General features: G+C 44.9%; 1 protein-coding gene across 10 annotated transcripts in view; it reads left to right on the top strand.

Annotated features, from left to right (window-relative positions):
- The window catches only part of myt1lb (myelin transcription factor 1-like, b), a 73,189-nt gene that overhangs the window by 44,442 nt on the left and 12,346 nt on the right, over nucleotides 1-16,401 (top strand). For 8 of the 10 annotated variants that reach the window (XM_035533112.1, XM_035533111.1, XM_035533110.1 and 5 more), the window contains 6 exons: nucleotides 258-392; nucleotides 3,793-3,883; nucleotides 5,116-5,223; nucleotides 5,792-6,006; nucleotides 6,932-7,239; nucleotides 15,029-15,247. In XM_035533112.1, the coding sequence (XP_035389005.1) occupies nucleotides 258-392; nucleotides 3,793-3,883; nucleotides 5,116-5,223; nucleotides 5,792-6,006; nucleotides 6,932-7,239; nucleotides 15,029-15,247 (1,076 nt within the window). The remainder of the gene's footprint in view (nucleotides 1-257; nucleotides 393-3,792; nucleotides 3,884-5,115; nucleotides 5,224-5,791; nucleotides 6,007-6,931; nucleotides 7,240-15,028; nucleotides 15,248-16,401) is intronic. The other 2 variants (XM_027015359.2, XM_027015358.2) reach the window with 1 other exon arrangement.

Here is a 16,401-nt window from a genome sequence, read left to right as displayed (position 1 = left end):
CACAGCTTTCAGTGATAAGCCCCAAAGAAGCAGAGCATGTAGGAAGCCTACTGTTGCTTGCCACTTAATGGGAATGGGAACGTGTGTATGTGTGCACAGTGTAAATTGGAGGCAATATTTCCTTAAGTGCACCCATGTGCCTTGGAGTGATGAGTTATTGGTCAAACGCACTTGCAGAAATACATATACACTTACTTTTGTATGCATCTGTGTGTTTCTGTGTGTGTGTTTGTGCACGTGTGTGTGTCTGTGTGTAGATTCTTCAAGGTCGGAGAAGAAAGAGAGCCGGTGTCCAACGCCAGGTTGTGACGGCACAGGTCATGTGACTGGGCTGTACCCTCACCATCGAAGCCTGTCTGGATGCCCGCACAAAGACAGGGTCCCACCGGAAAGTAAGCGTTCTCCAGACGCCCACGCCTCTCTGCCTGCCGCCTGGGCTCACTGTAATTGCCTGCCCTCCCGCTCACTGGCTCTTGTGGCAGACGTGGCTATCTCTGGGATGCTCCTTTGTTCTGGGCACAGATCGGGCTGTGCTTCTTTGTGATTGTCTTTTAAAGATCAAGGCTCATTTCTTCTCAAGTGGCATGGCGTTCGCTTCTCTGTGTGGGCCTGGATTCATTACTCGATCTCCCTTACTCATCCTCATGCATGCTGTGTTTGGCAAAATTGTGTTATTTCGTAAGTAAATCATTGCAGTCTACAATCCAGAGGCGTGGGAACATCCTTTGTGGTATAATGAAAGGAAGCTCAAGTATAACTAAAAAGTATTTCAATTCATCACATCAATTCTCAGACCGTCAATGGATTTGTTGCTTCAATTTAACAAGGAAACAGATTACACCTTATGTTTTTTAATTGGTCAGGTTATATTTTATGTTTTCATATGGTCAGATTATATTTTATGCTTGGTATATGGTCATATTATATTTTATGCTTTTTATATGGTCAGAATATATTTTATGTTTGTTTATATGGTCAGATTATGTTTTATGCTTTTTTATATAGTCCGATTATATCTTATGTTTTTTATATGGTCAGATTATATTTTATACTTTTTCATATGGTCAGATTATATCATGCTTTTTATGGTCAGATTATATCTTGTTTTTTTATATGGTCAGATTATATCTTTATTTATATGGTCAGATTATATCTTGTGCTTTTTTATATGGTTAGATTTGTTTTATTTGCTCAGTTAAACCCAGTTGAACAAACTGTAGTAATTGCACCTCTGTCAGGCTTGCGAATCTACAGCGAAGGCCGTAAACTATCCGTCCTCTCACTCAGCACTCTTGTTCACCTTGTGCAAATCTCCCAATAAAGCATCTTTAACACGATTCATTAAACAGCAGAGAGGACCTCACGTTATGGTCGCAAATGACCCAGACGGCAATCAAACCAAGTGACAGCTTTAATGACAGCCCAGAAAATTAGTTACCATAAAAGATTTGCCTATAAAGCGTCCAGATGTCAAGTGGTGCAATGTGAGTTGCCCAGGAGGCAAGAGTTCATGATATACTGAGAGACATCTGGAATGACCTTAGGGTTAGCTCACATGATCTGGACCCCAGAAATGCTGCGCTTAATTATTAGAAGGCCCAGTGGTTATGGTACCCACAAAAGAGTATAACACTGGTATGATGCGAAGGTCTCCAATCCCCATCAGCATAATAGAAAAACAGTTCTTTTGGTCTAATTATCACAAAATCTAAAGGTGTTTAAAGCTTTTTTTAGCACTCAGTGTCTAGAGGGCATACAAGAAACAATTCTTTTTTCTTCTTCTTCTTTAATGGAGACTTCAGTATTCTGAGAATGTGTGCAGGAGTTTCAATAAGAGACCAGAGAGAGTGGCAACCTAATTTAGCCATCATTTGCACGAGATTTCCCCTGGAACATCCCAGTGTATCGTGAGTTGTAAACGAAATGAAGACATGGCATCAATAATACATCGCCCACTCTCAGTGATAAATGTGTTTTATGGAGGCATTCTTCACTGCGTGTGTATGTGTGTCTGTGTGGGGACATGTATTTAGCTCTTTGTGTTTGCCATGTGTGTGTGTGTGTGTGTGTGTGTGTGTGTGTGTGTGTGCGCGTGTGTGTGCATGGGTATGTATGTGTGTGTGTGTGTGTGTGTGTGTGTGTGTGTGTGTGTGTGTGTGTGTGCATGGGTATGTGTGTGTGTGTGTATGTGTGTGTGTGTGTGTGTGTGTGTGTGTGTGTATGTGTGTGTGTGTGTGTGTGTGTGTGTGTGTGTGTGTGCCCGGGACAAACAGGCTGCAGGCTGCGCTCGGGTGGACTCTGTGCTCTCTGGGCAGTGTATTGAACCCACATTGACAGGGAAAGAGCGGCTCTGGGGCTGCTCCACTGCACATAATGCATTTTTTAGCAGCTAGATGTCGATAGCTTGCCATGCTCACAACAGGTCACCTTTCAGTGCACTGGGTATACCACAGGGTGGGCTCAGAGCAGGGAGCAATTTATTATGGAACTAGACGGAAGAACATGCACATGAGTGGGACTTTGCCTGTGTGTCTTATTTATGTGTACATTTCTGAATTGTGTGTGTGTGTGTGTGTGTGTGTGTGTGTGTGTGTGTGTGTGAGAGATAGATGATGAAAACAAAAATCTAAAACACATATTTGGAGAAAATGTAATGAAAACCAGACTAATAACAATGTTAAAATTTCTGCTGCCTGCACATGACTGAGATTTAAAAGCTTTGGCAAATTGTGGCAAATTAAATTCTGTGGCATCAGAAACAAGAAGATTTGGGTAATATCCATTTTGTTAGTGATGAAAACATTTTAGCTCCCACTCATGTGCCTCTAGAGGAACAAACTAAATTAAAGTTCTTTATTAGCAAGATTCCACATACCCTTTAAAGCACATAGCATTTAATTCACTGGGAGCCAAGTCGTGATACACTTGGAGACCAGGCACTAGGTCTGGTCCTGTTAAGCAAACTGTACATTAATTCATATGTCAGGGAGTGGACAGGATGAGGATAAGGGTGAGGGTTTAAGGATGTGATGATGAAGTTACAGAGAGGAAAGAGCGTCAGCCCTGTCCCCACCCCAAGCCCCTGTCTCTCGCTTCTGTCCTGTCCTGCACTTCCTAAAGATCATTAACTTACCTGGAGCCTGCAGGATCCCTGGCCTGCGTGAACGGGTCTTCTGCACCGACAGCTACTTGAAGCGAACACTCATTAGAGACAGGGGCGAGCAGTAAACGGGACACAGTGCCCCGTCCTGCTGTGTGACTCCTCTGATTTCCTAGTGTCCATGTCCTCGGTGCCATTATTGAAATGAAAGTCCTGGCACAGTTTCCCTGATAACAAGCCAGAACAGGAAGAACCTACTACACCAGACTGGTCATAATACATTCCTAACGCTGAATGCTTATGCTAAGATTAGCTGACAGCTGCGGACAGTGAGTCTAATCAGTGCTGTAAGTGTCACATTACATTGGTCATCACTGACTCCAGTGACATGTTGAATTAAGAGACATATTAGACCTGTGACAGGATTGTCTGGGAAACCATCAATCCAGACCCGTGTCCAAGAGTAGAAAGCATAAGGGATGCTTCCCACACCCTCTTTTCCCAACTGCTGGTTTGTGTCATCTCTAAAAAAGCATGGCAAATGGGCACGCTCTCGACCAGTCATGCCTCGCATGCACATCGATGTGACTCGACCACATGTGGAGTAACAAAGGTGTTTTTGCGTTCTTGCGGGTGACTAACTCTGCTGCCTCCTAATTCTCACTCTCTCTCGCTCCTTCTCTGCCGCCAAGTTCTGGCAATGTATGAGAATGTTCTTAAGTGTCCTACACCTGGCTGCACAGGACGTGGCCATGTCAATAGCAACAGGAACTCGCACAGAAGGTAAGAGCACTCACAGCCTGGACAGCCATTATGAAGAGCAAGTTGCCTCATCATGGCTGGCTTTCCTTCATTCTTTTGTTCTTTTGCTCTTCCTTTCTTTCATTCTTTCTGTCTTTTTTTTGTTTTGTTTCTTTTGTAATGGTTTTGTGTTTGATGGAAGTTTTCTTCAGCACGTCTTCATTTCCCTCATTCGTGTTATTCTTTCATCAACTTTGGTTTGGTCACATATTTAGAGTCTTCTGTGTTCTCACAGTTACTATACACACATCCTGATGATTCTCATAACCATTCTCATAAGTGTGATTTCAGAATACACTGTATATCATTGAGCCAAGACTGTCAGGGTGGAAACATTTAAAAAATGCTTAACTGTACATAAATACTTAAATTGTCCTTACAAAAACAGCCTCTGTCTGTATATGCCATGGGGCTAATAGATTTGGAGCATGCTCGCAGTCTTTCACCTTAACGCACATATTCTTTTCTGGGGCACTGAAGGTGTGGCGGTCAGCAGCTGGTATGGGAAGGCAGGCGTAGCACCAGCCATTAGCACCTCTGTGACACCCAGGCAGGGGGAGTTGGGCTGATGCTTTCCCTCCTACTCATAACCCAGCACCACCTGTGCATCACACACGTGCACGCACACACAGACACACACAGACACACACAGACATGGAGTCCACAGTCACACCCAGACAGACACGAACGCTCTGGGGGAAATGTATGCAAGCAGGCACGTGTGAATCTGTGTGCCCGGATCTCACGAGTGCTCTCTCACGTCTGTGTGCTCAGACCCTGAAGCAAGCTGGCAGCTTGTCTTATGCCCTTGCATGTAGACAGATCCTCACCTGCGTTTGTGCACATCCTGTATCCCTGTATCCTTCACCTGATGTTGTGGTTGAAACTCAGTAATGAACACTGAAACTTTCTTCTTAAGCAGTCTTTACAAACCACATCTCAAAGAGTGAAAGTAAGGCTTCAGTTTAGTGTAAGGTTACAGAGGAGGTATAGTGTGTTTGAGCTGTTAAAAGTATTTATTCTGAACCAGTGATTTACAGTGTAGTCTAAACTGGAGAAATTTGGACTTTCTCCAGACCTGGGATAAAGGCTTTCTAAAGCTGAACCTGTAGTGGCACAAAGACTTTGACCATGTTGACTGGATTGTCTGATAACACACTCCCACTGTATGGAGAGTGAAATCCCGCTCTGCGTTTCTCATTGTGTTGCTGCAGCCTCTCGGGATGTCCGATAGCAGCCGCAGAGAAACTGGCCAAAGCCCATGAGAAGCACCAAGCGTGTAATGGAACCAAGTCCAACCAGGCATCAGACCGAGTACTGAGGTGGGACAGAACACCTGTCACAGGCAATACACTCACATACCTCACATATGTGGGGCTGGTAGACCACACACCAATTTCTCTACATGATACTGATCGTATTTCCCAGTGAAATGAATAAGTTTCCTGATTCAAATGACACAAAGTCACAGCAGAAATGATGTCTTGTATCTAGAAAGATTTCTTTATTTCCTGAGGATATTATGTTTGCTGCTGGTTTGTTTGACTTTATGTTTGCTTGAAATGAACATTTAGTGGTCCGGTCCACTGTGCCCTGAGCTGCATGCCCAGCCACACAGTTCATGAAATGCACTTCTAACCACATTCCTGTGTGGTCCCCTGGACATCTAACCACACTCCTGTGAGGTCCCCTTGAATTGTAACCACATTCCTGTGAGGTCCCCTTGAATTGTAACCACACTCCTGTGAGGACCCCTTGAATTGTAACCACACTCCTGTGAGGTCCCCTTGATTTCTAACCACACTCCTGTGAGGTCCCATTGACAATTACTTGGCATGCCAACAAATTACAGAATGGCTGCACGTCCTGCTAACTGTCCTGCTGTCGTAGGCCTATGTGCTTCGTGAAGCAGCTGGAGATCCCTCAGTACGGCTACAAAAACAACGTTCCCACCACTACGCCGCGCTCCAACCTGGCCAAGGAGCTGGAGAAGTACTCCAAGACCAGCTTTGACTACAACGGCTACGACGGCCAGAACGTCTATGGCAAGCGCGCCATTGCCCCCAAGCTCCAGGGCCGTGACACCTCACCCAAGGGTTATGATGGTGAGGCTCCACCCCCTGGACATGCCCACCCTTCACGTGCATATTTCACAAAGGCTAAAAGCTAGTAATTGATAATCCCAGTAACATAAGCACATCCCATCATGAATTGCCAGGGCAATTTCCAAAGATGCCACCAGCGCAGCATTTTATTAAAGGTTGCTGCCATTCTCCCCAGGCTCTGAGCAGAGGAATGGAAATGTATGGAAATTATAGAGCAGCAGATGCATAATGAATGGCTGGACAGAGGCGAGTCAAGGTCTAGGCTTTGGGGCGCAGCTAATTGCAATTCTGTGTGAATAGCAGTCAGTTCCCTTGCTGCACTTTAATGACTGAGGGAGGAGGGGAGTGAAGAGTAAAGGAGAGAGAGAGAGAGAGCGAGAGAGAGAGAAAAAATAGAAAGAGAGAGATGGCAGCAGGGTACTCAGTGGGAGATGCCACTTTGATGCCCACCCGGTGGCTGGGGCTCATTGTCCCTTTAGTCAGATGACAGAGACAGCAGCGTTCTCACCTCAAGCTCAAGGATGCAGTGCCATGCAGGTGCCTAATCCCCACTGCTTCTATTCTACCTCACCTTACAGCTCACAGCTGTAGCCACTATTGTGTGCTGGCACTAAGAGTGATCAGTGAAGGGCTACAAGTAAAATGTACAGGAGTTGGTCAGACCTCCTTATTGGAGCCTCTACAGCCTACAATCAACAATTGATGTGGTGCTTAAATTTAATCCTGATGTAGCCTTTTTACAGACTGCACATTCACATTTTTATTTTCTTCTGTCATTGGTATTTCTTCAATAAAGTAAAGGTGATAGTGACTTTTAACCCATATTCAGATACACAGTATGAGATATGTTAAGAGGTCTCTGTGATTCTGTGTGTATGTGTATGTGTTTGGTTCTGTGTATATGTGTGCGTGTATGTTCTCTCAGCCAAGCGCTACTGTAAGAACTCCAGCTCAGCGAGCAGCACCACCAGCAGCTATGCCCCCAGCAGCAGTGGCAGCAGCCTGAGTTGCGGAGGGGGTGGCACAGGAGCAACAGGGGGGCCGGGGCTGGGGGGCGGAGCCGGAGGAGGTGGCGGGAGCAGCGCCAGCAGCACCTGCAGCAAGAGCAGCTTCGACTACACACACGACATGGAGGCGGCACACATGGCTGCCACGGCCATCCTCAACCTTTCCACGCGCTGTAGGGAGATGCCCCAGAGCCTGAGTGGCAAGCCACAGGAGCTCTGCACACGGGTACACTCTGTGTGTGTGTGTGTGTGTGTGTGTGTGTGTGTGTGTGTGTGTGTGTGTGTGTGTGTGTGCAAGCATGTATGCATGTTTATGTGTGTGTGTGTGTGTGTGTGTGTGTGTGCGTGTGTGCATGTATGCGTGTGTGTGTGTGTGTGTGTGTGTGTGTGTGTGTGTTCTCCCTGTACCATGTCTCAAAAACTGTCTTGTCAAATCTCAAAACTCAACACACATCAGATCTACTCCAGAAACTTGTAGGCCCACACATAAGATCCAGCTTTGTGATTGTGTACGTCTATGTGCCATTGAGGTATGCGTGAGTGAGCTTGTGCATTTTATTTGCCTGTTTATTAAGGCAGGATACCACCTGATGATCCTCAGAGCTGGAGCTCCTGTAAAGACTATCCTGTGTCACTGCGATTACATCCATTACTGCACAGAGTTAGCGACCAGTGTAGCATTTCCTAGTAGGTTATTTTAACCATGGGTGAGATGTGGAAGTAGACATGTGATGTGTTTGGTGGAGTCCCCTGTCTGTGTGTGTGTTTGATGGGGGTAGGCTTGCATTTAGCTCTTTCTGGCATCCAGATGTCCCCATGCTGACACAGTAACATTCAAACCTCATCCCTGTGCCTGTCTGTGGCCGGGCGCTCGGGTCTACCCGCTGAAGTGTGGATATGGCCCCTTTATTTCCCACGGGGGAGACTCTGGGCTGGTGGGGGGCTGCTCCCACTCACCCTGCAGGGCAACAGCACAGCACCTCCTCAGCAGCAGCTGAAGGTTGACTGTCATGGCAAGAGTGCATGCCAGGCAAAATCTCCTTTCACAGAGGAGAAAAGGGGGCTTCCTGCTGAGTCCGTGCTGGAACGATGAGAAATAGTGACGGCGTGATGAAGTTCAAATGAGCTGTGCTTAACTCTAATGTCGCCTTCCACAGCATAACATACCCTTCCATTTTAAATGCAACAAGGTGATGACAACTGTCGGATCATTTCATTTTATGTAAAATTCCTTGGCAGAGATGCATACACACACACACACACACACACACAGATCATTTCATTTTATGAACAATTTCTTTGCACAGACACATGCATAAACAGACACATACACACACATACACATACACACACACACACACACACACACACAGAGATCATTTTGTGATCATAATGTACAATTTCTTTGCACTCTTCACTATTACACTCTTCTAACACGGACAATAATGGTGAGGTGTGCAGGGGAAGAAGGAAGACAAGGACTAAGGAAGGAGGGATGATCACATATGGCAACTGAATGGAAGTGCCCCAAGCAAGAGAGGGCACTCTTTCTCTGTCTCTCTATCTCTCTGTCTCTCTCTCCTTCTTTCTCTCTCTCTCTCTTTCTGTCTCTCTCTCTCTCTCCTCCTCACTGTCTTTCCCTCCTCCATCCATCTCCTGTCACTCCGCAGAGAGGAGAGGAGAATGAGAGGAGCAGCTGGCCTGAGGCTAAACCCATCTCCCACTGCCACAGCCCGACACGCAGTGAGGAGGCTCCAGTGACGGCAGTGTCTTCACCGTGCCTTCACTCCACTGGGCAAGCTTTTCCACAGGAACAAAAAAATTACTGCATCAAATGGAGCTGAAGTAAAGCTGTTTGCCACTGGAAAAGCTGGGTTGAAAGAAGAGTGAGTCAGAATGTCATAATCATACAACTCTATACTGACTCCATATAGGTCATTAGTGCTAGTAATTGCTGGCATTATATAGTATAAGAAAAGAACTTTCTTACATTATTCAAATGTAAGCATAAGCTAGAAAAGGAGTTTCTCTCTATCTCTCACTATATATATTTCTTTCACTGTCTCTATATTTCTCTCTCGCTCTGTGCCCTATCTCTCTCACTCTTTATCTCTGTCTCTTGCTTTGTCTCGGTTGCTCTCTCTCTCTCTCTCTCTCTCTCTCTCTCTCTCTCTCTCTCTCTCTCTCTCTAATTGGTTTGAGTTTGGGAAGTGTAGGAACACTAGACGTGGATTGTGGGTAGTGACCTATTGCTACTTCTTTCTCATTCTCCTGCAGTTAGGTCCCATGGCAGTGTGGTTCAGGCTTAGCATAAGGCTGGTGTATGGTGGGAGAGAAGCAGGTCCTAGGCCAGCTGTTTCCCTTCTCACCTGCCGCTAACGAGCCCCAGTGAGTCTGCTCTGCACACAGGGGCCTGGCTAGCTGGCCATGCCTATACATGCAGATGTACACTGAGTTACCTGACAAAAAAGCTCCACTGGCCGCTGTGTTGCTAGAAGTGATCCAGGCCATTGTCCCTCACGTGGATCCATTCACTTGATCTCACCGCGCATCTTTGTGCCGCTCTTTCTGTAGGTGTAGCTACAAGGTACAGCCCTTCCCTAGGTGGCTACAGCCAAAAGGCAACTGGTGTAGTGTGGTCGGGCAGTGCAGGGATGTGTGTTTAAGAGAGGGACAGAGACTGTGTGTTTGTGTGTGTGTGTGTGGGGGGGGGGTGTTGTATCTAGCGCTTACAGTTTATATACAGCTTTCAATATGGATATGGGTTTGAGTAAAATGAACTATTATCATCCGACAACATTTCTCCCAAATTACAAATCAAGGAATTGTCGTTTACAGTATTTATTTGCATAAAATGACATCTGGGCCAGATAACAAAAAAGACCTTGAATAATGCAAAGAAAACAAATTCATATTCCTTTTTAAACAACACAATACAAATGTTTTAAGAGCATTAAGAAATCAATATTTGGAGGAATAACCATGACTTTCAATCACAGGTTTCAAGCATTTTGGCATCTTTCACATTGCTCATTGAATAAGATTTGGTTGAGGTAATAACCTAATTAGTATTCAGACTCTGGTTGGTGTATATATATATATATATATATATATATATATATATATATATATATATATATATATATATATATATATATATTTCTGGATGGAGATGTTGCTCCTAGGATCATTTGTAGCCATTCTCCCAGTTTGGGGATCACAACCCCTAGTGCTCCAATTACAACTGAAACCACTGTTGCTTTCACCTTCCACATCTTTTCCAGCTTTTCTCTCATCCCTTGGTATTTCCGAACTTTTCATGTTCCTTGGGATTGCTACATCTATCACTGTAGCCCTATTCTGCTGTTTGTCCATCACTAGTATATCCAGTTGTTTAGCCATTAGAATTTTTTCTGTCTGTATCTGGCAGTCACACAGCATCTATGCATGGTCATTCTCCATCACCTTTGGGGGTGTTTCAGAAGTCCAAACTCTTACTCAGCACTGATGTTTCTGTATACTATGCCAGCCAGTTGGTTATAGCATTCCATATACGCTTTGCCTCCTAGCATCTTGCATCCCACTGTTATGTGCTGGATTGTCTCAGGGGCATCTTTGCACATACTATATATGGGGTCCTACCTGGTGTGGTAGATCCCAGCTGCTACTGATCTTGTATTCAGAGCTTGTTCCTGTGCTACCATGATTGGTGCCTCCAGTCTTTCAATCCAGCTTTTTCCAGTGGTAGAATTTCTCCATATTAGCCACTTACATTATTTGCTGCTGGTACATACCATGAAGGGGTTTTTCCTCCTATGATAGTTCCTGCTCCTCCTCATTCCCATCCTCCTTGGGTTTCTGCTATCTGATGTACTCACTAAGCACTTCATCACTTGGGGCCATCATCCTGGGGTACTCCTGTGGTGGTTGACACTCACTAGTCCTCGGCCCCCCTCCTTCCTCTTAGTGTATAGTGTCAGAATGCTGGATTTGGGATGAAATCCTTTGTGCATCGTGAAAAGTTTCCTTGTCTTGATGTCAGTTGCTTCTATCTCTTGCTTAGGCCAAATTATTATACCAGTGGGGTATCTGATGACTGGTAGAATGCAGGTGTTCAAAGTTTAAAGTTCAAAGTTCAAAGAGGTTTTATTGCCTGGGTCTTGTTCTTCCAATTCAGCTGACGTCTCAGGACTTCTCTCACTCTTGGTAGGTATTTGACTTTAGCTGCTTTTCTTGTGGCCTCTTCAAGATTCCCATATGCCTGTGAGATTCCCTGGTACTTGTAGCTGCCCTCAACTGTTATGTTACCTTCTGATAGTATGATCCCCTCTGTTCTAGCTATCTTTTATATATATATATATATATATATATATATATATATATATATATATATATATATATATATATATATATATATATCCATGACTGGGCCTACAAAGTGTCTACTCTCCAGGGTGAGACACAAAACACCCTTCACAAATTGTTCAGGAATTCGTTTGAGGAGCATGACAATGAGTCGAAGGTATTGACATGGCCTCCAAATTATCCAGATCTCAATCTGATCGAGCATCTGTGAGATAGTCTGGAAAAACAAGTCCGATATATAGAGGACCGACCTTGCCATTTATAGGATTTAAAGAATCTGCTGCTAATGCCTTGGTGCCAGATACCACAGAAATACTTCAGAGGTCTTGTGGAGTCCAAGCCTTAATAGGTCAAAGCTGTTTTGGCAGCATGAGGGACACAATATTAGCCATGAAATTTTAATGTTATGGCTGTTATGGCTTCCATTGGATGTTTCCATCACTTGGGAGTAACACATCTATTACCACTGCTACTTTTTGCATCTTGTCTACTATCATAATGTCTGGTTGGTTCATCAACACTTGTCTTCCTCCCTGAAAGTCCAACAGGATTCTAGCATTGTTGTTTTCCATCACTCTCTGTGGTTCCTCATATTCAGACTTGGGGTTGTATAGCTCTTATGCCTTGCATATGTTTCTGTATATAATCCCTCAGTTCTATCTCTGCATGGTTTTCCTGCCAGCATTTTGCATGCTGCCACTAGATGCTAGAATGTGTCAGAAGCTCCAGTGCACAGTCTGTATCTTGGGTCTTGGTCTTCTCTGGTGTGATACCCCTTGGCTTCAATCAACCTTGTGCTTAGTGCTTGATGTTGTGTTGCCATGATTAGTGACTCTGTGCTGTCAATCAGTCCTGCCTTTTTCAGTCACTGGAAGGACTGTCTTATATCAGCCACCTTTGCTGTCTGTCACTGGTACATCCCATTACCTTGCCATGACACTTTCCACATGTTTATGGCTTTGATCTTATTGTTCCCACTGAACTGACCCCTGAGGAATTACTTTACCCTATGGAGGTACTTGGATGTTACTGTCCTCGTTTCTGTCTAATGGTTCTCGTGTGTTTGGAGAATCACCCGGTATTTGTAGCTATCCTCCAGGTCTGTTAAATGGCCTTATGGAAGTTCAAATCTCTCTGTCCTTATCACTGTTCCTCTTTTTCCTATCAGTGAGTCATTTTCCCTTTCCATCCTGGTGTACATCTTGATGTCATCCATGTACAAGTCGTGGCTGATGGTAGTTCTACTCAAGAATCTGTACTGCTACCCACTCTTAACTAGCTAAGAGGATTCAGGTGTATGCAGAACAGCAGTGGGGGCATCACCTTGATATTTTCCATACCTTTATGACCTATACTGTCCTGCTTTCAGTTATCTGGCATTTACCAGCTGGTTTATTTCTTCTGCTAGTCAGCCATGCAGAGCTGTTTCTGTTTCTTTAGCCAGTAGGCATGGATCATGGCAGGGCCAGAAACTGCTCAGTTAATCATGTTTCTGACCCACTCTTGAACATCTGCTGTTGTAATGCTGACTGGCTCATGCTCTTGGACATTGCCATGCTCTGCCTTGAGATCTCTTAACCACTGAGCACTGGTGTTATGTGATGATTCATTCTCCTATAGGCTCTTCGAGTACTGCTCTGTTTGAGCTCTGTGTTGATCCACCACATTCAGGGTTGTGTTGCACTGAAACTGAAAGTACACTGCATTTTGGATATTTCATTGGCAAAGAGGACCAGTGCTTTTGGACTTTGTTTAGCAGCCTCTAGAGCCTCACTTATGGGCCACCCATTGTATTTCTTTTGCCGCATGAATGCATTTTTGATCGCCATGCCCTTCTGGAACTGTCAATTTCTTTACTTCCCAGTTTCTTGGTTTCCAAGGGGTACAGCAGGAGTGGCTTGTAGTCTAGGGTCTCAAGCATGCCATTTTGTTGGTTTCAGTTATACTGGTTCTTGGCAATTGCTGCATTCATATCTGTTAGTATACCATCCGATGATAATTTGCCACTCGGGGGAGTTAGCTTAGTCATGATTATCCTCCACATGTTCAGAATTGGCCCACACAGCATGTCCATATTACATTCTGATCACTCTTTTTCAAATCCAGTAGGTGATCTGTCTGGGCAGCGAAATTTCCCTTTGATTTCATCCCCATCTCCAGTGGCATGACACCCCCATCTCCAGTTGTGATAGGAGGCCTCATTTCCCTGGGTAACTAATTGCTTATCTGTGGGTGTGGACAGCCTTTTCATTTTCATCCATACACTTCATATAACCCCTTTCATTGGTCTTGCTGCTGTAGTAGCATTCCATTAGATCCATATTTCCCATCCTTGTCTATCTATAGTTTGTTCTTCCAGTTGGCCATTTATCATCATTCCACAGCTTTCGATGCTGACCTTGTTAATCCAAGCAACTTTCAAGCCAGCATGTTCTTAGTTCAGATTCTAATGTTTCAGATGTAGGTAAATTATGGCATTAGAAGTCTTGCCCAAGAACTCTTAATGGTATTAGTAGTGGCCTGAGATCAAACCCCAGTCTTCTGCATACAGGTCTGTTGTCTTAACCACTACAACTGTTGTACTTTTAGAGCAGGAAACTAATCAATATATTGCACATAACCTTCCTTACTTACTGAAGAGACTGATGCTGCAACAGTAACAATGGCTAGAACCTCCATTTGAGCACATCACATTTGTGCTCATACAAGCACCAAGTCATGTGACAATGCCTAACTCTCCATATCTCTGCTGCTTTAGTGTTCAGATATCTCTTCCACACACTCAGTGGCACCACTTGAGCTGTTGGTGCCATGCACCACTTACCACACATCTCCAGCCATGCCAGGCAATACCAGGCAATTCCTAACTGCACTCTTAGGGTCAGCTGGGCCTCGCCCTTGCACAGTCAAATGTGATGCCCCCCCAAAACCCCTCTTCCCCCCCTATAATGTGGCATGCTGGTTTTAAGGGCCAGTAAATGACAACAGTTTTTGAGCATGTGTATGTGTGAATGTGCATTGCTGAATTAGGTATGTGAACCACAGGCATCATGAGCTCCAGAGGAATCTTGTGTGCCACCAATTAACATCTATTATACGATCATTAATCTCACAATCTAACAGTGTTATTTGTTATCTGTCATTCGTTTAATCCTCATTATATTCCATCTATTCATTCTGACTGAGACACAATCACTTCCATAGTGTTAATCATGTTGATAATCATCCATATACCCAGCCACACACACATACACAGAACATACACACAAAGAGCTATAACAGCAGACTGCAGCTGATGGTTTTGGGCAAACTGAGGAGAGAGACAGTGTGTAGGATATCTCTCACAGTGTCATTTTTTCCTCCTCTCTTCTTACCTTTCTCTTTCTCCATACTCTGTCTCTTCTTCTCTCATTTTCATTTCTTTCTCATTCCTTTTTCTCTCTGCTCATTTCTATCCTGTCTTCCACTGAATTTTCACCCTGTTGCTCTTGCTTTTCTCACCATCTTTCCTCTTGCACTCCTTCATCTTCTCTTGTTCTCTCCCTTCATCCCTCTCCCCGTCTCCCCCAAACCCACTCTCTCATCTCCCCCCCCCTCTCTCTCTGCTCTCCCTTCCCCTCTACCTCCCTCTATATCCCTCTCTTGGGTAGAAGCGGGACGTTGAGGTGGATGGCACAGTGGAAATGGGCACGGGTAAGCGCGGGGCCATGGGCGGCCGGCAACCCGGCCCACTGGAGCCCAGCCTGGCCCAGCGGCAGGGGCGGGCGCTGCCCAGCACCCGCTGCTGCCCCCTCAACCGGGTCGCCTCCTGGGAGCTGCCCGTCAACTATACCAGGATCAAACGCCTGGAGCAGGAACCAAGCAAAGAGGTGCCCGCGCGCACCCAGACACATTCACCATGACATAAACCAACCCTAGATAAAGCACATGGAATAGAGAGCCAGACCTGGTGAAAAATAAGCAAAAAATAACCATAGCTGGAGCTGCAGAAATGGTCAGGTTATGGTTGAGTCTCTGCAGTTTTCTGCAATTAATCGTAATTAATTATTAATGCAACTCCGCATCGCAGTCATACATTTCTAGGTACGAATAGGAGTACTCTTCAAATGAGTATGCTAAAAATCGCAAATACTTTCACAGGGTGTAAATTTGGGTCATGCCAGCTCACTGTGTTTTGTACAGTTTGACATCACAGTAAACCATAAAGATGAAGATTACAGTTTTCTGGGCACCTGTTTAGCCCGTGTTTTATTTTTTTCAGTTAACAATCACATGTAACGTTTCATTTAACTGAATAATTGAGTTGAGAGCTGGGCCTGTCTGTGGAAAACCTTTAAGGATATCATTAGGCACCTTGGGCTCCTGTGTCTCCCTCTGACGTTGGCCTTGGGAAGTGGAGCATTTTCATCAGCAGCACGTGCTGAAATGGACCGCATGCTGCAAATGCTTAGTGTCCTGTGGCAAGATCCAGACATGCTGAAACAAAGCCATGCCTCTGTGCACACACATACTTACACATGTAGAGTCAGGCTAGGCGCTGATGGTTGTTTCATAAACAAAAAAAACCACCCACACACACACACACACACACACACACACACACACACACACACACACACACACACACACACACACACATACAAACACACACACACACACACACACACACACACACACACACACACACACACACATACACACACACACACACACACACACACACACACATACACACACACACACATACACACACACACACACATACAAACACACACACCCACACACACACACACACACACACACACACACACACACACACACACACATACACACACACACACACACACACACACACACACATACACACACACACACACACACACACACACACACACACACACACATACACACACACACACACACACACACACACACACACACACACACACACACACACACACAACCCCCTCTCTGTCAGCCCTTTCACCTGCCTTGCAATGACATGTCTGTCACATTGAGCAGG

This window comes from Electrophorus electricus, chromosome 13, assembly GCF_013358815.1.
Source record: "Electrophorus electricus isolate fEleEle1 chromosome 13, fEleEle1.pri, whole genome shotgun sequence".
NCBI lineage: Eukaryota > Metazoa > Chordata > Actinopteri > Gymnotiformes > Gymnotidae > Electrophorus > Electrophorus electricus.
The sequence above is the reverse complement of the archived record's forward strand: the minus strand, read 5'-3'. Positions and strand labels throughout refer to the sequence as shown.